The sequence below is a fragment of the Trichosurus vulpecula genome, chromosome 3 (genome assembly GCF_011100635.1).
Source record: "Trichosurus vulpecula isolate mTriVul1 chromosome 3, mTriVul1.pri, whole genome shotgun sequence".
Taxonomy (NCBI): domain Eukaryota; kingdom Metazoa; phylum Chordata; class Mammalia; order Diprotodontia; family Phalangeridae; genus Trichosurus; species Trichosurus vulpecula.
This window is the reverse complement of record NC_050575.1, coordinates 248,673,473-248,694,730: the sequence shown is the minus strand read 5'-3', so window position 1 is coordinate 248,694,730 and position 21,258 is coordinate 248,673,473. Positions and strand designations below refer to the sequence as shown.

General features: G+C 40.2%; 1 protein-coding gene across 1 annotated transcript in view; it reads left to right on the top strand.

Annotated features, from left to right (window-relative positions):
- The first annotated feature begins 10,974 nt into the window (after positions 1-10,974).
- ERICH1 (glutamate rich 1) overlaps positions 10,975-21,258 on the top strand; it is a 98,062-nt gene continuing 87,778 nt past the window's right edge. The window contains exon 1 of the mRNA XM_036751058.1: positions 10,975-11,089. Coding sequence (XP_036606953.1) covers positions 11,068-11,089 — 22 coding nt within the window. The 5' untranslated portion in view covers positions 10,975-11,067. The remainder of the gene's footprint in view (positions 11,090-21,258) is intronic.

Below are 21,258 nucleotides of genomic sequence, written 5' to 3'. Positions count from 1 at the left end.
CGGGGTGACATGATGAGGTGGCCAACTCCCCCTAGGTCAGGTTCAGAGAGAAAGTGGGCAGGGAACGGTGCTCAGAACATCAGGCTCCGTGGCTGAGGTTGTACTGGACGTTCCATGCGCTAAGGCTCCTGCTTCTGGCTACAGCCGAGGCTGCTTCTGTGAACCCCCCCTCCCCTCCCTCCCTCCCTCCCTCCCCCCCTCCACACACACACACCCCCGCCCCGCGCGCGCACACACACTCACACATACACACACACACATACACACGCGCGCGCTCTCTCCAGACTCTCGAACTGGTTCTCACGGTCTGCACCTGCGCAGTCCCAAAGACTGGGAGGCACCGGCGCACTTGGGGGGCTGTCCCGCTCCAGGCTCCATCTAGAGAAGGTCCGAGGCGCTTCCCTTTCTTGGTGCTTTGAAAGAGAGTAACGCCAAAGATGCCTCTTTGCAACCCAAACCAGCCTTGGCTACTGAGCATGCCTGGTCCTAGCGCAGAAAGACATTTTGCCCTGGAGAAACCTTCAGTGCCCTGCTCTTTCCAGGAGGTGCTGAGAACTAGGAAGGCTGAGAAGCACAGCTTCCAGTTTGAGCCAACTGTTGAATGAGGAAAGGATATGGGGCCATGCAGGGACACAGAAAGACAGGCAAACTCCCCAGAGGAGCTGCATGCGATACTGGTCAGACTGATCTCTATCTGTAGCGAATGGGTTTAAGAGCAGTTAGAAAGTTAAATCCCCCGTAAAAAATTCCAGGGGTGGAAAGAACACAGAATTTGTAGTTCTCCAAAATAGGCTTAAATCCTGGCTGCGTTACTGTGGGGACCTGATCAAACTACCTAACCTCTCTCTCCTCAATTTCTTCATCTGAGAAATGAGTGGATTGTAACCAGGCTCTAAATCCTGTGCTACTAAAACAATGTTATAGGGACACACAAGGGATTTTGATGCTCTAACCCACTGTAACAAGAGAATTGATTGACATCCTTGGAGACAAAGAAGGAATTACAAAGGTTTTCAAATACTCCTGACCCCCTAAAACCTATCATACTCTGCAGTGGACTGAAATAACCTCTTTTGTGAAGGTTCCTTGTTTTCTTTTTTTAAATTCATTTTTAGTTTTTAACATTGATTTTTATAAAATTTTGAGTTCCAAATTTTTTTTCTCCCTCCATCCTTACCCTCCCCTCTCTCCTTTTTTTTTTCTTTCTCGTGATTTTTCCCTTTTGTTCTGATTCTTCTTTCACAATATAACTAATATGGAGATGTGTTTAATATGATTATACATGTATAGCCTATATCAGATTGCAAGCCGTTTTGAAGATTTCTTATTCTCCCAGTGATGTGATTTTCTCCCTCTTCTCCCAGCCCTCTTTATCTCTCTTACACAGCTCTCATATAATCTATTATATATTCTAACATGGAAGGTAGAGGTAACAGCTCTCTCATAGAGGCTCAAGGTATTCATTCTTCTCTTCTTTGTACCTATCCATGCCACCTTTTACAGAATTCATTGCTAGAAAATCCTTACTTATCAATATGAGAAGTAGGTTCCCTAATTCTCACATAGGTGAGGTCACCACCCCCACTGAACTACTCAGGGAATGACTCTATTTGAGGCTCTAAAGTTTCCCCAAAAGAGAAGTCAGTTTTTAAAAAGTATCCAAAGTACAAACATGAACTGGGTTTGGAACAAGTAGTTAAGCCCATCTAGAAAAAGGAATGATAAGTATAAAAGGATCATAGTATGCATTATAGAATAATTAAAGTAAAATATAGTGGCTTCTAATTTACTACTGCCTGCCAGGGGCTATTCTTTAGGCATTTCACAATCACCTCTGCAATGGATATTTGGTAGATCAAATTACCAAACCTGGTCTTGAAGCCTCCCCCTCCACTGACAATGCTTTCCTCTTCCTAAGCCTGATCTTGCTACTGAAGCTGCCACCACAATTGCTCTGGTAGACAATCCCCTTGTCCCCAACATTTGAGGGACCTTTCAGAACCTTTCCAGTCTCACAAAGTCAATTACTAAAGAAAAAAAGCACAAAAGGAAAGGAAAGGCAGCCAGGAGCCCCTGGTATAAGCTTGGCTAGTTGGGTCCACATTACACTTAAGGAATTGGGGGGTGAGGTGGGATGCAGAGCCCTTCCTGTTATAGCAGGTTAGAAAAGAACTTTTCCTTCCTCTACCCTTCCCCACTGACTAAAGTCATGTCTTTTCATCTCATGTTCCATCAGCTGGAAGTTGTCTCTCCCATCAGGTGTGGGACCTTTATTATGCGACTCAGCAATCAATGAAGGGACTCACATGGATGAGTCATACATGACAAATAGGAAACATAATGGCCCAAAGTCTTTACATGGTTGGGCTGAAAGTAGTCAGAGAATATTTCTGTATGCTTAAGGATTGTCCACTGAGCATGTTTATTACTAAACAATACATCCTTTCATATTCTTAAGAACCTACTGGAGTGAATCTCTATATGAGACTCCTATTGGATACCTTAAATTACAGGTATCAACTGAAGAAAATTAGCATCCCCTGCCATTTGTTTTAGACTATAACTGGACAGTCTGTTTTCCAGCATATTTCCTTAAAAGTCAGACTAGTTTTTCGAATGCTTAAGTGAAGATATCTGTTGTATCACTTATTATGAACACAAAAACTAAGATGAGCAGTATAGATTTTGCATCCCAAAATCACATAGCAGTTCTCCTAGAATACATTATCATAGTTTATACTTTTTTTGTTTTTGTTGTTGTTTTTAAACAGATCTAGGTTATTTATTTTATTATGATATGAGTCCAGACAGCTTGCCTGAGATTCTTATGAACTTCAGATCCATGAGATGACGTTTGCCTTGCCTTAGATAATCAACGCCAAGTGCTTAATCCTTTCTGAGAGTTTTATGCCTCTTAAGGACTTTTCTGTGTATATTTTCTTTTTAAGTTAGTCTGCTTATCTTTGTGAGGGATGGGTTTGATCTTCTAGTTGGATCCCCTATTTTAGTGATTAATGGAGAAATTTTGGGGGCCTATTTTCCAAGAGGAATTTCTATAATTAATTCTGCTTGTGCATGTTAGTTCAGAGCAGACATGTGAAAGGTGAATGCTTCAGTGCCACCCTGGACCCAACACTGGTTTGTTGTTGAACCCAACTGGGCCCAGAGGAGAGATCCTAAGTGCTAAAAAATAGATTTTGACAGTCACTCGAGGACAGCAGCTTCAGGGTCCACTCACGATGGAGAGAAATGCCAACTATGAATTCTAGAAAAACACCAATCCTTGGTGCTCAACAGATAGTTATAATTAAAGGGAATTTCATGAGGACTGCATGAAAGGAGAAAATTACTTCCTAGGCAAGTCACATATATTCTCTACCTGTGTGTCTCATTAGTTTTGTAGTTTAAGTTTGGTCCCACTCTCCCCAGGGACCTTGAGTTTGCAAGGGATGAATGTACATCCAGTTTAGGAGAAATGTTTCGTATCAACTGTTATAGAAAATCTTTTTTGTAAAACCTAATGAAATCTGGTTGGCTATTTAATAAGGAAAATACACTATTGGGGGCTTATGGATAACATAAGCCCTTAGAACCTTGAGAGTAATTCTAGCTGCCTTCTATGGACAGTGTAAATATGAGGTGAGAAAATAGCACCAGAGAGGGTGCTACAGTTTTATAATGTTTTGTGTACTTATCTCATCTCACTGTGGTGATTATAAGCCCCTGGATGGCAAGGATACTATCTTATTTATGTTTATATCTCTCTAAGCCAACTAGAATAAAATAAATGTTTAATGAATACTGAATAAATAAAAGTATATAAATGATAGATTGGAATAGATAGGCCAAAAGGGAAAAATAGGGAGTAAAAACCCAAGATGAGTAAAATATTAAGAAGATACTTAGATGCCCCAATAAAGTTAAAGCCATCAGGCCCAAAAGAACCATACCCATGGATACATAACATTCCATCTTTTACCTATGTGTTCTCACACAGGCTAGCTCTTATGACTGGAATACTCTTCCTCTTTACCTCTTAGAAAGTATAAGATCCCCTCAGGTTCTGCTTAATTTCCACCTCCTACAAGAGGCCTCTCCTGATTCCCCCAGGGAGGAACACCTGCCCCCATCACTTTCTCTTTATTTTGCATATACCTATGAACAGGTTGCATCTTCTAACAGTATATAAGCACTGCCTTGAGGGTGAGGATTGTCTCACTTTTGTATTTTTGTCTCTAACTCCTAGCACAGTGTCTTATATATAATAAGTACTCACCAATACTCGTTTCTTGATTAGTGGGTAGATATGATTGGTGAGCTAATGTCAGTTACCCTTCAAAGATCCAGAAAATGACAGTGGTATTGAAGGATTAAAGACAGGCCAAGTCACAGTTTTCAAGAAAAGGAAGAATGAATTTTGCACACTATAGGTCAGAGAGCTTGACCTTGATTATTGTAATTATAGAATGTGTTCTATAATTCTATAGAATGTATTATTCAAGGGATGGCTAGCAAAAAGAAAGCAATGATCACCAAGAACCTGCATGATGTTATCAATAATATGTCCTGCAAAGTTAACCTCATTTCCTTTTAGAACAAGATTCCTAGAAGAAGAGATTGAAGGAATGCTGTGAATATAGTTTACCTAGATTTTGGGAATGCATTTGACAAAGTATTTAATGTTATTTTCATGGAGTATGTGGAGAGATGTGGGATAGATAATTATACAATTATATTGTTTTGGAATTGATTGAATGTCTGAACCCAAAGAGTAATTCATAATGACTCAAAGTCAACTTGGAAAGAGGCCTCTACTGAAGTGTCACAAAAAGCTGTGCTTGGCCCAAATCAGTTTTGTCAATGATTTAGGGAAAAGGCATAGAAGTTATGTCTATCAAATTGTAATGACAGAATTCTCTATTATTTTTTATATAGCTGACACATTGGGTAACAGTATCAGGATTCAAAAAATATCTGAACAGGCTAGAATATTGGGCCAAATTCGACAAGATTTAATATTATAAGGATAAATATAAAGACATATACTTGAGTTCAAAAATCAACTTCACAAGCATAATATTGGTGAAATAGAAACAGGATAGTGGGTCTGAAAAACATACAGAAGTTTCAATGGACTACAAACTCAATATGAATTAATAGCATCTATAAAAACTAATGTAATCTTTTTTGTTTGTTTTTTTTGGAGGGGGGAGGGCAGGGCAATTGGGGTTAAATGATTTGCCCAATGTCATTCAGCTAGTAAGTGTGTCAAATGTCTGAGATCAGATTTGAACTCAGATCCTCCTGACTCCAGGGCTGGTGCTCTACTCACTGGGCCACCTAGCTGCCCCAAGCTAACACAATCTTAAAACTGTAGTATGATATCCAGGACCAGGCAGGTGATAGTTCTATATTTTGCTCTGGTTGGATCATATCTGAAGTATTGTGTTCATTTCTGAGTACCACATTTTGAAGACAACATTGATAAGCTGAGCAGCATTTATATGACAGTGATCAGGATAGTGAAGGGCCTTAAGAACATCTATGTAGATTATTTTAAGGAAATGGGTATGTTTAGCCTGGAGAAGGAAAGACTTTGAGGGAGGAGACACGATAAGTGGCTACAAATACTTGAAGCAAAGAGGAGGGATTACACGTCTTGCTTGGATCCAGAGGGAAGTTGCAGAGAGGCAGACTTAGATTCAATATAAAGAAAATTCTCCTAATAGAGTCATCTAAAAGTGTATCAGTCTGTTCCCATAGTTAATGGATTCTCCATCATGAGGGTCTTAAAGCAAAGGCTGGATGACTACTTGCTAGGTAAGTGGTAGAAGGGACTTCTGAATCGGCATGGTTTAGAATAAACAATGTCCCTTCTAATTCTGGCACACTGTGATTCTGTGAATGAATGGCTGAATGAATGGATGAAGGAATGAATGATGGGTTTTATATTTATTTGCAAAGGTCATACAGTCATGGATTGGATGCTTGGAAAGGACCTTAGAGATAGTCTATTCCAATTACCTCACTTTATATAGAGGAGAATGAGGCCCAGAGAGGGAAAGTGACTTACTTGCCCTAGGCTACATAGCTAGAAAGTAGCACAGCAGTAGTAGAAATTTATTGTGGTGGTTTTTCTCTGTTATATAACGTTCCTTTATTAAGAGTGCAGAGCATTGAGCATCCCACTGTGTCTAAACTGCCTGCTTCCCGATAAGTGAAATTTTCCTACGGTATCATCCCTGGGAAGAATAAAATCCCACAGCTCTGTCCCTGGGCTGCTGTTCACACTTGTTCATAAAAAGGCCTACAACGAGAGAAAATGCATACTGTAGGATAAAATGGAGTTGGCTCAGTGGGTTGGAAGTCTAAGGTAAACTAACACAAACCAAGAAAGACGATGAGGAAATTTACTTCAAAAAAGATAAGTGATGACAAGATGTGGTGATCTTGAAGATTTAGTACATGGCATCTGTCTTAGTGACCCCTCCTAGGGTTTCTAAGACAAATTCTGAAAGGAGACCCAGGATAAAAGTAGGTTAACAAAGGCACATTATGTTAACAGTCAAAAGATGTAAGTTCTAGTCTTCTGCCTATAACTTAATAGCTTTTTTTAATTTGGAGTAAATCAAAACTTCTGTCATAAAATGGAAAAAAAAAAAGAATGGCTGCTCGACTTATCTAAGGGGTTGTCTTGACTAGGATAAAAGGAGGTTAAACAAATGCAAAGGCAGTTAGAAAAAAGAAGAAAGGTTTATTAATTCATCAAACATCATCCTGTGTACAGTTTGCAGAGCACTGGGGAAAATACAAAATTCAGTTAAAACACTGTTCCACCCTCATGGGGCTAACAATCTAGCAAGAGGATACTAGAATTCAAAATTACATATGATAAGTATATTAGAGAGTTACAGAACAAAGTACCCAAAGGGGAAGATCATTTCTAACAGAGAAGATCAGGAAAGCTTCATGAAGGAGGTGGCATTTAAAGAGGAATTAGTTAGGTTCAAGAGTGAGGACCTTGCAGGAATAGGGAAAAGTCTTCATAGGATTTAAAACTGGATGGGACTGTGTTGGCAATCAAAATGGGCTCTTAGCACTGAGTTCAACCAAGTGCCCTTGAAGAGTTTGGCCTTTATTTCCTTGATTAAATTAGGAGTCCTTGATGACCTCCTTGCCTCAGGGGAAAGCCAAGTTTACATGGGTTTGAGTGATATGTTTGTGACATCAGAGGTTTTTAGACCATGTGGGTTTAAGTCGCATCTTTGTGACAATTTTAGGTCATGTGGGTGAGTCGCATGTGTGACTCACCCTTGACCCTGAAAAAGATATAAAGCCAGGGGTTGGCTTTCCTTTTTCCAGATCTCTGACCCACAGCCATGGTGGCGACTCTGGGCCAGCCCTTGTTATGAGCTCCCAGGCTGAACTTAGATGTTGGTAACTATGAATTGTCTGTCAATGTTTGTAATTTGTTTGTATTTGCTCTGAAGTTCAGGGTGCTGGCTTTTTCCCCCAAACTAAGTGAATGGTATTTGTATGCTGAATTAAAGTAAGCTTGTTAACCCCTTAACGTTGCTTTCCTCAGTAAAGCAGATCAAAAGAAGCTGGGCTTTTGCAGCTAGCCGGATTGTTGAAACGGGGACATTAGAAGGCATTGGTTCAACGCCCTCATTTTACAAGGATGTTCAAAAAGGTTAAGTGGCTTGACCAAAGTCACACAGCTAGTAAGTAGAAGAGTTGGGATGTGAACCCAGGTCTGGTGACTCCAAATTCAGCACTTCAAGTTACTCTTCCAACTCCACCATACTGCCTCTGAGCTGAAAGGACCTTTGAGGCTATCTATTCTCATTCTCTCATTGTCCATATGAGGTGATTGAGGTTCAGAAAAGTTATTTAACCACCCTAAGGTTACACAGGTAGTAAATGGCCAGGATTTTAATCCGGGTCTTCTGACTTCAACTCCATTGATCTTTCCATTGAACAACACAGTTTTTTCAGCAAAAGTATTTTGATGAGTGAGCACAGGAGACATTGGGGTAGAAGGTGGGAAACCAGAGCTTATCAATATTTACAGTTACTACCTACTTTGGTCCTCACAACAATCCTGTGAGGTGGGTGCTACTATAATCCTTATTTTACAATTGAGGAAACAGGCACACAGATGTTAAGTGACTTGCCCAGGTCATGTAGCTAGTCACACAGCTAGTAAATATGTGAGGCTGGATTTAAACTCAGGTCTTCCTAATTCCTGGGCCAACACTCTATCCACTGTACCACTTAATTGTCTAGGTATAGGAAATAGCATGAACTCATCCAGAAAGTAAACTGGTACCAGATTTCAGAGGGCCTTAAGTTACAGGCAAAGTTATTTAACTACTCTGTAGAAGTGAGATAGTCGACTAAGCAAACAAGACTACTGTGGCAGAGCACTGAGTAGGTAAAATGGACTGGAGAGGAGGAAAGTGGAGGCTAGAAAATCTATTTGGAGGAGGTTCTGGCGATATTACAAGATAGGTGGAAATGTGTACCCAGATGGTCAAAGTAGGAACAGAGAGGAGAGGACAGATTCAACAGGTGTTTTTTCAGAGGTGAAATGGACAGAACTTGAAATTTGAATAGAAGTTTTATAGAAAATACAAACTGGTTTAAAATGGGAAAAATAAATCAAATAGCCTGAAATATTAATACATATATAGATCAATGATCCCAAACCTATCTAGGAAGGTGTTTTAAGGTTATTTAAAAAAAATAAAGCAAAATCTACTTCTATCTGGTTTCATGTTAACATAACTAGAAGGAACTATTCTCACCTGCTACCATTATATAGGACGTGCAACAAAGTTCAAAGGGCAAGAGGACTCCCTTGGGATTTAGAGATATATGGGACTTTAAAGACCATTCAGGTCATCCCCTGTATTTCACAGATGAGGAAAATGAGCCTCCAGGGAGAGGAAGTGATTTGTCTAAGGGCATACAAGGAATAAGTGGCAGAGTCAGGTTTCAATTACAAATATTTGGATCCAAATCCTGTCCTCTTTCTACTACATCATGTCAAACACGCAAGTAATACCTTGAATGTCAATTTGACACTACACTGCCCAATTTCTCTAACACTTTTCCTTTCTACTTCCTTTTTCCATTCCCTCTCCAAACGCTTTGATTAACTAGTACTTTCCCCTTGCTCCTCCTCGACCCTGTATCTCCTCATTCCCCAGCCTCCAAACACCCTGCTTTTCCCCTGAGGTTCTTAATGCTCTGTTTTCATTCCTGGAAGCTTAATATGTGGTATAGTGCCTAGTACATAATAATCAATTAATAAATACTCTATCTTAGGAGTTAGGTGGTACAGTGGGTAAAGTGCTAGACTTAGAGTCAGGAAGACTTAAATTCAATTCCTGTCTTAGAAACTTACTCACATTGTGACCTGGGCAAGTCATTCAACCTCTCTCATCCTCTGTTTATCTATCTGTAAAACAAGGTTGTTGTGAGGATCAAATGAGAAAATATATGTAAAATACAAGTCTTAAAGCTCCATACAAATGCTACCTAATAATGTGATTGATAACAATTACTATCTTTATATAGCACTTATTAGGTGTTAGGCACTTTACAATTATTACCTCATTTGATCCTCACAACAACCCTGGGAGATAGATGCTATTGTTATTCCCATTTTACAAATGAAGAAACTGAGGCAAAAAAGAGGTTAAGTCACTTGCCAGGGGTCATACAGCTAGTGAGAGTTTGAGGTCACATCTGAACTCAGTTCTGGAGGCTTGGCACTCTATCCATTTCACCACTTTGTTGTTCAGTTGTTTCAGTAGTTTCTGACTCTTTGTGACCCCATTTGGGCTTTTCATGGCCAAGATACTGGAGTGGCTTTGCAATTTCCTTCTCCAGCTCATTTTACAGATGAGGAACTGAGGCAAACAGGATTAAGTGACTTGCCCAGGATCACACAGTTACTAAGTGTCTGAGACCACATCTGAACTCAGGTCCTCCTGACTCCAGGTCAGGGACACTATCCACTGAGACTCCTAGCCCACTCCCAACCCCTAGCCCCACCCCTCACCACTTAGATGCTTCATTATTATCAATTAATTTATTTATCGTGTAAATATTATTGGATTGGAAGTTCAGGAAACCTAGGTTCAGGCCCCTCTTTGAGTCTCATTTATAAACCAATCAATCTAAACATTTATTAAGCACCTAATAGTGGCTGTTGTCCTTTGTTCTCAAAGAGGACCAAAATGACATCACTATGTTAGAATCAAGCTACAGTCCGACTGTGGCTGATCAGATCAGTACAAGCTCACTAGTTCAGAATGTTCCACCACAGGTTTGGTTAGGCTCAAATAGTCCATGGGACCATTTGGGGTGGATTCTCTAAATTTGTGCACCTCACGTTTCTTTTGTGCTATTTCAGCTCTGCTTTGTTCATAGAGCACAGCACCTTCTCTGATGAAGGCAGGCCACACTAGGTGGTCGTGTACCAGTGTCACCCAGGTTACTCAATCAATTCCAAAGTTCTTAAGAGAGACCTTGAGTGTCCTTCTATCACCCCTTCTGACCACTTTGTGAGCCCCAGCCTTGTGTGAGTTCTCCATAAAATAGTTTTAACACAAAAAGAGGTAAAAGTGTCCCTGCCCTCAAGGAGCTTACAATCTAATTAATAAACTAATGGGGTTGACCATTACAATCTATATAACTGCTCGAACTGGTCTGACATCGTACCTAAGACCACTACTCAAAGACTAACTACCAGCCTCTGCTAAACGGAGAAGGTCGGTTAACCTAAGGTTTGGCAGTCGGAAACACGCATGCTCAATAGACAACTTCTGGCAGGAAAGCTTCGCTTAATTACCATAACTTGGCCTTTCGCTTCAAGATAGCCAATCAAAGGCCAGAATGATAGTGATTGACAGCAAAATAACGTTAAGCAGGATTCGGATTGGGCAAACGAACTTCACGGGCGGGGCTTAGGGGGGCAGGCCTCCGGAAAGGTGCGGAATGGAGTGATGGTGCTGTTTCCCGACAGCTGGAGTTCCCCTGGCCTCTTCTGGAGCCATGTCCGGCGTCAAGCAACAAGGTGAGGAGAGGGCGAGACTGCCTTCGAAGGGGTTCCGGTTATTCAAGGGTCAGTTGAGTCCCGTTGGGGGACCCTGGCCTGGGCTGTATGAGGCCAGACCTGCCCGAGACTCCGCTCCGGTATCGGCTGGACTCCGCGGGCGGCCCTTGAGGCTGGGCGGGCAGCTTTCCCGCCTCTTGGGCAGGGCTAGGAGATGTCACTGAGACGAGCCGGACCAGCGGGAGGTACAGCTGTTCCCCAGTCCTCAGCTTGGTCCCAGCACCCTTTCCCACGCCTCCCCCTGTCCCAGACCTCATGCTTGTCTCCAACCCCTCCCTAAACCCCACATCTCCCATCTCTGTCCCCAACCCCTGCCTGCCTCCCAACTCCGTATCAGCTCCTCATTCCCGGCCTCACTCCCCGGACCTTTCCCCACTCTCCCCACCCCCAACTTTGGTCCAGTTCCTTATTTCCCATCTCTCTCTCCATCCCTGTACTTTAGCCCATGCCCGGTCTTCTTCCTCACCACTATCCCTATCCCTGCCCGTAGCCTTCACCACAATCCCCACCCTTCCACCTCTCGATTGATTCAAATCCCTGCCATCCTCGCTTGTTCTCCCATCTTTTCCCCAACCCCACCTGTAGGGACACATTCTACTTACTTTCCCATACCATTTTCCAGTGCCAGGACCACTCTACTTACCCTTCCTCTCCCTGTTTATGTGAATTATAAAAACAAAAGGAATTGTGGGAGTTTAGGGAATTTAGATGCAGATAGTATTGCGGATTAAATTAGCTGTCTCTATTCTATAAGCCACTAGGTTATAAACTCCATGTGGGCAGGAACCACTTCTGATCTAAGCTTCTAATTCACATTTCCTCCTCCATCCCTCTTCTGCTTAGGCCGAGGTTCTGTATATATTCAATGGTTGATTAATAAAGGTTTGTTGAAATCAGTTTACTTGTGCAGAAGTTGAATGGGCTGACTTCACAGGTATTGACATCCCCATTGCCAGAAGTTTTTAAGTAGGAGGTGTATAACCACTTGTCAGAGATGTTGTAGAGGAGATTCCTATTCATAGATCTTACAGTGCTACCTATAATGAAATTCTTTCCCAGCTTCAACATTCTGGGCCTCAGGTTATCAGAGAACTTTTCTGAAGATAGCTGCAGAGCTTCTGGATTCATTTGGAAACTTCAGGGAGGTTTTGAGAAACAAAATATAGTCTTGCTTTTTATCACTAATACAGAGTAAGGGGTCTCTTTTTTTCCACTTTAGTTTTCTCAAAACTACCTAAAGACTTAAACTCTAAGGTCTAATTTTTTTGGTCATAGGATCATCTTTTCAGATAGAAAATCTCTGCCTTTTCTCTGTCTTGATCAATATTTTGAGGAGCAGCTACAGGTTGGGAGTATTAACAGGAACCTAACAAAGTTTAAACCTAAGATGTAGTAGTATGTTTTTATCTAAAAATTACTTTTTCTTTCTGACCTTTAAAAATATGGCTATGAAATCCTGTTTCAAAAACAGAAATCAGTGAATTTACTCTGGTCTTTTGAGATTGAAGTGTCACAGAGATGGAGTCATCACCAATAAATTATATCTCCCTTTTCTGGCCCTTTTCATCCCAGTACTTCCCTATCATGAGAAATTTTACAGGTGAGCAAAGGATACTTCAGACATACCAACAGTGATTATTCAAAAAAGGGCCCATTCAACAGACATTAATTTCCAGTAAAATAAAAGGCATGAAATTGTTTCTTTGGTCAAAATTATGTTCTAATGGGAGAAGGGAGGATGAAGGGTGTTGAGATGGCAGGTGGGGTTGGAGTTTTAGGAGATACAACTAATAACCAGAAAAGTAAATACAAAATAATTGAAGAGAGATCACTAATAGATAGGGGGAACTGAAAAAATTTCTTCCCTGGTAAGATATGACACCTATGCCCTATCCAAGGGTGCCTTGAGGCAATATGTGGTGCTCTAGGTCCTTAAGTACAGCTCTTTGACTGAATCCGAACATCACAGAACTAATCCCCTAAATAAAAGGATTTGTTCTGTAAAACTTGGACTCAGTCAAAAAGCTACACCCAAGGACCTAGAAGGCCACATGTGGTCTGGAGGCTGCAAGTTCTCTACCCCTGTTTATGCTGATCCTTAAAGGAAAATAAGGTTTCTGAGAGGTAGAGGTGAGTGTAAGGACAGGAGAGTATATTCCAGACTTAGGGGCCATCCATATGCAAAAGTGTGGAGATGAGAGATAAAATATTGAATTCAGGAAATAGAAGGTAAGCCATTTCATCTAGAAAGTAGAGTACATGAAAGGGAATTATGTGAAATAAATCCAGAAAGGTAGGATGGAACAAGATTACAATTGCTTTAAATGTGAGCCACAGGACTTATGTTTTATTCTAAAGGGAGAGACTTAAAAATACAGAATCCAATTCGGAGATTGCTGTAATAATGTAGGCAAAAGGGAATGAGAGTCTGAAGTAGGATGGTTGCCATATGAGTAGAGAGGACAGGTGTGAGATATGTTGTGGAGGTAGAACAGACTTTGTAGCTGGATTTGGATGTGTGAAGGAGAAGGAAAGAGTCAAGACTGATTCCAAGTTTAGGAATCTGGGTGACTGGTGGAAGATGCTGCTGCCCTCAATGGAAACGATGAGTTCTATTGATTACAGCTTTATTTTCATCTGTAAATTTAGGTCTTTAAGCATTTGAAGAGCTGTGGTTATGGAAAAGAGATTGCTTGGTTTAGCCCTTGAGGGCAAACTAAGGACCATGGGAGAGAGTTTGAGAAAGAGTTTGGCTCAATATAAGGAAAATTTTCAAACAATAATGGCTGTTCAAAAGTAGGATGGTTTGGCTTAGGTTCCCCGTAACTGGATGTCTTCAAGTGGATACCTGATAACTACTTGTTAGAAATTTAATATGTATGTAGGGGGAAAAGGGAGATGACTCCTGTTCAGGATGGGTTGGACTGAATGATATCTGAGATCCCTTCCCATGCTGTGTCCATGAATATTCTTCAAAGCCACGACAAAAGCTACAATATCGAGGCTTCTGGGCTGTCATTATATTTCCAAAAGGGACATGGGGAAAAGCTCCAAGGGGAAAGTGTACCAGTCACATATAAAGGAAATTCAGATGTAGAAATCTGATCTAATATGCATGTTATATAAAATACATATTTTACATATAATAAATTAACAGAGAGGTTCTTTATGTCTTATATAAATGAAACAGTATCTAAATAGAGGCATATTGGTAGTCATCTACTATGATACTTCAATGGATCTTTGATCTCATCGATGTGAATATTCCTTCCAACAATGGAGATCACAATCCTTGTGACTCCTATGTCCTCCCATAGTCCATCACAGCTCTACCCAACATACTTGAGGACTTTCCCTGCATTACCTGTTATTGCTTGGATACCGGTGGAGCATGGCTGTAAGTTATCCCTTGTTCTTACTACATGACTGACTGACCTTCTTTTCTGGTCGTACATCTCTTTGATGAAACATAACACTTCTCCTGCTCAGTTCTTTATTCGGTGAACAAACATTTATTGATAATGTCTTCATATCCTAATTATGCCCAACATACACTTCTCCATTGATCTTTAAGTGACCTACAATTTTGATCCTTTCGAGACTGTGGTATCCTATTACTCACAGGGAGTCAGCATCACCTGAAGAACTTTGATTTTAAAATGATGGTCCTGTAACACTACTTTCAACCTCTGAAGAACTACAAACTAGGTGCTGTTGAGAGTGAGGAAAGGTCAAAGGAAGAAAGGCAGAGAGATGTGCGGATTGGTGCTGTTAATGAACTGATGTAGTCTGGAGTTTCTTGCCATTTGACCAGAGAAGATGAGGAGAGGATGGCACCCTACAGCCTATTGACTGTAGTTAGAAAGTACCCTTCCTTCATTCTAGCATTTTGTTTATAAACATAGCTTAAAGGAGGTGCTGTGTAGGGTCAGGAAGGAAATGGTACTTCTCTTGCTATGAGGTTGATCTTTAACTATGGGGCTAGTGGAAGCAAATGTGTACATGATTGGTACTGACTAAGAGAACTGGCTCTGCTGGGGTACAAGGGAAATTATTTTCTCTTCCTCCTTTATCCCCAAGGGTTCTAAGGATGGAATGGTTTTTGGAGGAGGGTCCTGGAATAAGATGGGAATCTACCTGGAATCTTCCCCCTCATCCCTACCCCCTTTCAAAATGCTCAGGAGGGAGCTCATTCTGAGAGATCGAATTCAGCTCTGATTTAATATGCTACTCTCCAGTGACCTGTGAGTCCTGATCTTGTCTCTTCTATTTAGAGATATTGCCTGTCCAGACAGTTTTGTGGCTTATATTAGAGGGAATGGGAATAGCCATGGGCGAGAGAACAGATTGTATAAACTGCCTTCTATAAATGACACCCAGATTCCTCTCCTTCCCCCGCCTCGAAAGTGGTTATCTTTTGTTTCAAGGAGAAGCTTATAGTCATTGAAAGAATAATACATTATTTCAAAAGCAACCTTGCCCACTGTCTTTCTCTTATTCAATTCTGGTTGTAAGAAATATCTAGGATCCAAGAGAGGAGTCACTTTATTTACAGACTCTGTCTAATACAAATATACTAATGGATCATTCCTACAGATTGTTCATACAACTGCATATCATAGTTTGGACAATAGAAAAAATGATGTCTTTATAGTCACAAAACTGCTTTTATAGTCACAGAATTGTTCAATGAGAATAAGTTCCTACTGTACTTATTGTTTAACTAAAATCATTGGCTTCAGCAGAACAAAAACCCGTTTTTAAGGCTCTTCTTCAACAGAGTATCCTCTGATTTTCAAAAATTATGTGATTCCTGGAAATATCTCAGGACAAAAATGACTTTGGTCTATCTTTTGATTATTAATATTAAGTGAGGAATCAAATGAGAACATATATGTGTGCTTACTGAAATTTTTTGCTGCTGTCATGGAAGATGGCCAGTTCTCTCTATAGTTCCACCAGATGCTAGTCTTTGTAAATGATATTGTTTTGATAGTATCAAGCCATAGAATTCTGCAGAGCCTCTTCAGGGAGGTCTATAATCCCTCAAAAGAGTTTGGACCACCTATCCTCGTATGAAAAACCTAGCCTCCTATCTGTATAATTACATTAGAATTTGGTTCAGTTCATCAAACTTTTATTACCCGCCTACTATATACAACACTGTTAGACACTAGAGATACGGACATAAAAGAAACTGCCGTTGCCTCAGGGGGATTAAAGGGGAAATATGACATAAGTAAAGAGGGAAGGAAATGAGCATTTGTGTAGTGCCTACCAAGTGCCAAGCACTGCTAAGCACTTTTTACAAATATTTTCCCATTTGATCCTCACAATAATCCTGTGAAGTAGGTGCAATTATTATCACCCCCACTTTGCAAAAGAGGAAGCTAGACAAAATAGAGATTAAGTGATTTGCCCAGGGTCACACAGCTGGTAAGTATCTGAGGCAGGATTTGAACTTGGGTCTTCCTGATTCCAGGCTGACCACTCCATCTAAATATAAAATATTTCAGGAGAGAAACGACATTTATCAGTGAGGAGCTCAGGAAATATCTCTCTAATAAGCTTTGAAGGAAAACTAGTGATTCTAAGAGGCAGTGGTAAAGAAGGACTGTGTTTTAGGCATACAGAACGGCTTACATAAAGAAAATAACAGCAGATCAGGAAAAAGAAAATTTGACATACATATTGGTTACAAGTCAAAATCATTGTTTCTCCAACTTTTTCAATTTATAGATCCCTTGAATAGAGTAAAATCTGCCTGTCAACAATCCCATCTGTTTTAGTGTGCAAATAAACCTAATCAAAATCAACAGCAAGAATGGCATTGATTCAACAAACATTTATTAAATGGCTACTTTGTACTACAAGGCACTCTGAATCTTTTTGATGCGATGAGAAACTAATCAGACTTACCTGAGTATGAACCTTCACCTTCCTGTAAAACCTAAGCGCTTCTTTGCATCACTGAGTTGCCCAGGTATTTAGAACAAAAAAACTAGGTGGCCTACCCATTGAAATAAGAATTGTTTTAAGAGCCTAGCATGACCTGGGTATGCCCACATCCTTGGTTCTTGCAGTACCACTTTTGACACCCCTCCCCATTTGTCAGCTGTGGACTGACGAGTCTAAGCACAAAGTAGCCTTTTAATAAATTCTTGTTCTTTCCCTCCTGCCCCTCATCGTACCTCTGGCAGCATGTTGTAGTAAATAGACTGAGTGTATAGGAGCTCACAGTCTAATGGGGGAGACAACACATATGGAAGGTTTCAGCTGCAAGTCACACCATCATCACCACCTTTACCATCATCTCTCTTCACTCAGACTCTGATGGAGAGCGCCCAAGACCCTGAAACCAGAGCCTTGGTAATAGTGTTACTTCCATTCCCATGTTCTCAGCCATCATTCTGGGAAACAATATAGATATGCAGCCTGGTACCTGTTCCTGAAAGCGCTACGAAAACAGATGCTGAAGACCCAGAAAGGCAAGTTCTTGCCACAAAAGCCCTAGGCATTCATCAAGTAGTTAATCAAAAACTGATATGATTTTATCAGTGGTCATAACAAAGATCTGCTGCTTTCTGAAAGGCAGCATGGAATAGTAAATAAGATGCTGAGCTTATAGTCCAGTAATAATAATAATAATAACAACGATAGGTTAAAAACTTAGAAAAATACTTCTACGACTGACAAATTTCTCTTCATGGAACAAAAATAAAAGCTGACAGTAAGTGCTTGCCATTGGATTTTTTCAATTTAACTTATAGTTAGAGTCTAAGGTTCAAGCGTGGATTCAAAAGGCCCTTCATGGCCTTCTTGCACATGAACTCAGTCAGCGATATGTCAACAAAAACATATCAAATAAATGGCTTGTGATAGCAATACAAGACCAGGCCATTGATACCAGAAATTACAGAAAAGCTATTCCAGTTTATACAGGGAAATGGTAGAAATTGTGTAACATGTCAGTCAGCAAGCACTTGTTAAGTGCTTCCTGTATGCTGGGAATTGTGCTAAGCAGTAGATTTACAAAGAAAGGCAAAAGACAGTCCTTGTTTCCAAGGGGCTTGGCAGTCTAATAAGGGATACAGTATGCAAACAACTATGTCCAAACAAGCTATATACAGTATAAATTGAGGAGAAAGGCTTCTTATAGGAAATAAGATGTTAGGTGGCACTTGAAGAAAACTAGGAAGCAGAAATTAAAAAGAGCATTCCAAGCATGGGGTACAGGCAGGGAAAATACACAGGACACTAATGGAATATATAGAACTAACAAGAAGAAGTTCAGGAGCTAACCCTGAAGTTAATGTTCCGTTTCCCATCTCCATGCCTTTGTACAATCTATTTTTCATTCCAGGAATGCAAATCTTCTTCATCTCAACCTCCTAGAATGCCTATCTCCTAAGTCTCAGCTCTCTACAGGCTTTCCACATACTCCCCAAGTTGTTAGGTTCTCAAATTATCTTGGTTTTTCTATGTGCATGTTTTAACCACTCTAAAGAGAATGTAATCTCTTTAAGGAAAGGAAGATTGTAACTTTTTGACTTTGTATCTCTGAAACCTCGGGTAATGCACACAGAAAGTAGCCAATACATATTCTTGAACTGAATCTTCATAGTCTAGATTTTTTAATATAAATCTTTTCTAATTAAATAAGAATTCCTCCTAAGCAACCTCAAATTAACAGTGAGTATAACTATTTTTCTTTTGATGTTTATACTTTTCCCAAGAAAGGCCTGTTTGTGGGAGTCTGATAAAAATTTTATTTTCATATGAGTGTCAGGTTAAGTACAAAAGAATAATCATCAAATATAAATGTATTTGTTATAAAGCTTTTACTCATAGGAAGATGATTGTTAATCTATTTGGTTATCTCATAAAGAGCCTTTGAACATTATTTACTGTTTTGGCTACTGGAGCCAATGCTAATGTTTTCTTTATTTGGTCTTTCTGATTAACAAGTTCTTAATAGAATTATAATATGTCAGAACTGGAAGGAAGGGATCTCAGTAGTTATTTAATCCTGTCCCTTTATAAAGAAATTGAAACTTGGAAAAGTTAGTTAAGTGATTTAAGGTTACATAGCTCTGCTAACTAGGTAGCAGATATGGTACTCCCTATTATAGTGGTTCATGGAAACAGAGAGTTTGAGATAGAAGGAATCTCAGAGGCATACAACTTGTACCTGAACAAAAATTTCCAGTATAATATTCACAACAAATGGTCATCCAATCTTCATCTGAAGATCTCAAGTGAGGGACAACCCAGTCCTTCCCCAGGCTGTCCATTCCACTTTGGGATAGTTTTTCAGTTAGATGGGTTTTTGAGATAACATTCTCTTGGTTCTAGTCCTATCTGCCTAGCAATTACTACTTAGTCTTCTTTGCTGGACCATCATCCATATCCCACCTCCTCGGCACAGTGGTATACCACACCAAATATCTAACTTAGACCTTCTTCTCTTTTTATACACATTCTCTCAATGATTTCTTCAACCCCGCTGAATTCAATTATCTCTAAACAAATGATGCACTCAAATCTATATATCTAGCCTTCATTTTCTTCAGGAGTTGCAATCCCTCATGAACACATGCCTTGCCTTGGTGTCCCATAGGCCTCTCAGACTCAGTATGTCCAAAAGCAACTCATCATCTCCCCAAGCATCTATTCCTACCCCCTACCCAATCCTTTTCCCTAATAATTTGCCTCTTTCTGTCAAGAGTTCTACCTACTCACTCAGGTTCTCAGGAGCTGTCTCAGAGAGTCAGGGACTCTTCACCCCCTTCAGTCACTTTGCAAATCCTGTCATAATATCTCATTTCTGTCCATTAACACAATCACCATTGTAGTTCTGGGCCTCAGTGCCTCTTGCCGTTATTACTGTAATAGCCATCTAATTTGTATGCCTTCCTTTAGTCTTTTCCCTCTGCTATCCATACTCCACAGAGCTGCAAAATCGATATTCCAGAACCACAGTTCTGACCATGTGATTTCTTTGCTCAGGAAAGTTTAGTGGAGCTCGAATACATCTAGGATGAAATACAGATCCTATGTCTGACATTTAAAACCCTCTACAGCCTGGTACCAATCTATTTTTTTCAGACAAATGTCATGTTACTCCCCCTCATTCATTCTAAGTTCTGGCCAAACTGTCTTACTTGCTGTTCCCTGTACATGACATTCCATCTCCTACTTCTATGCTTTTTGTGCAGATTGACCCCTGTGCCTGGAATTCTGTCCCTCTTACTTACTTCTACCTTTTAGAACCCAAAGCTTCCTTTAAAGTGTAGCTCAGGTACTACCTCCTACAGGATACCTTTCCTGATCTCCTTAGGTATTAGACCTTAGTTTAAAAAGGCCAGGATCTCCTACTGCATCCTGGGCCATCTCAGTCGTCCCGATCTACATCTGGCCACTGGACCCAGATGGCTCTGGAGGAAAAAGTGAGGCTGGTGATTTTGAACAGCCTTCCCTCACTCAAATCCAATTCAATTGCAAGTCATGTTATCATCTTCCTGATGTCATGGTCCTCCTCCTCTTCGAGAAGGAAGGACGAACCACAAGGTATTAGTGTTCTTTCCTCCTTGAAGTCCTCTCTCCCTCTCTCTCTCTCTCTCTCTCTCTCTCTCTCTCTCACACACACACACACATACACACACACACACACACTCACAGAAATATACATACACATAGTATGTTTCATTTTTTGTCTTTATATTTCTAGAATTACTGGCATGTAGTAGGGACTTATTTAATGTTTGTTTAATTGTATTGAATTTACATTGAAATGAAATTTTTCTTTCTGTACTTTCTATTCATTGCCCCTAGTTCTGTCTTCTGGGACCAAACAGATTAAGTATAATCTCTCTAGCATATGATGGCCATTCAGATATTTGAAGATTGCTGTTATGTTTCTCCTATCATGTTTCTTCTCTTTTGTAGACTAAGCACTCACAGTTTCTTCAGCTAATTCTTATGTGACATAATAATTTCAAGGCCTTTGACTATCTTGGTCACTTTCCTCTGAATGCTTTCCCTCTTATCAATGTCCTTCCTAAAATGAAATGCCCAGACAGAACACAGTACTCCACCTATGATCTGACCAGAGCAGATTTCATCAAGAC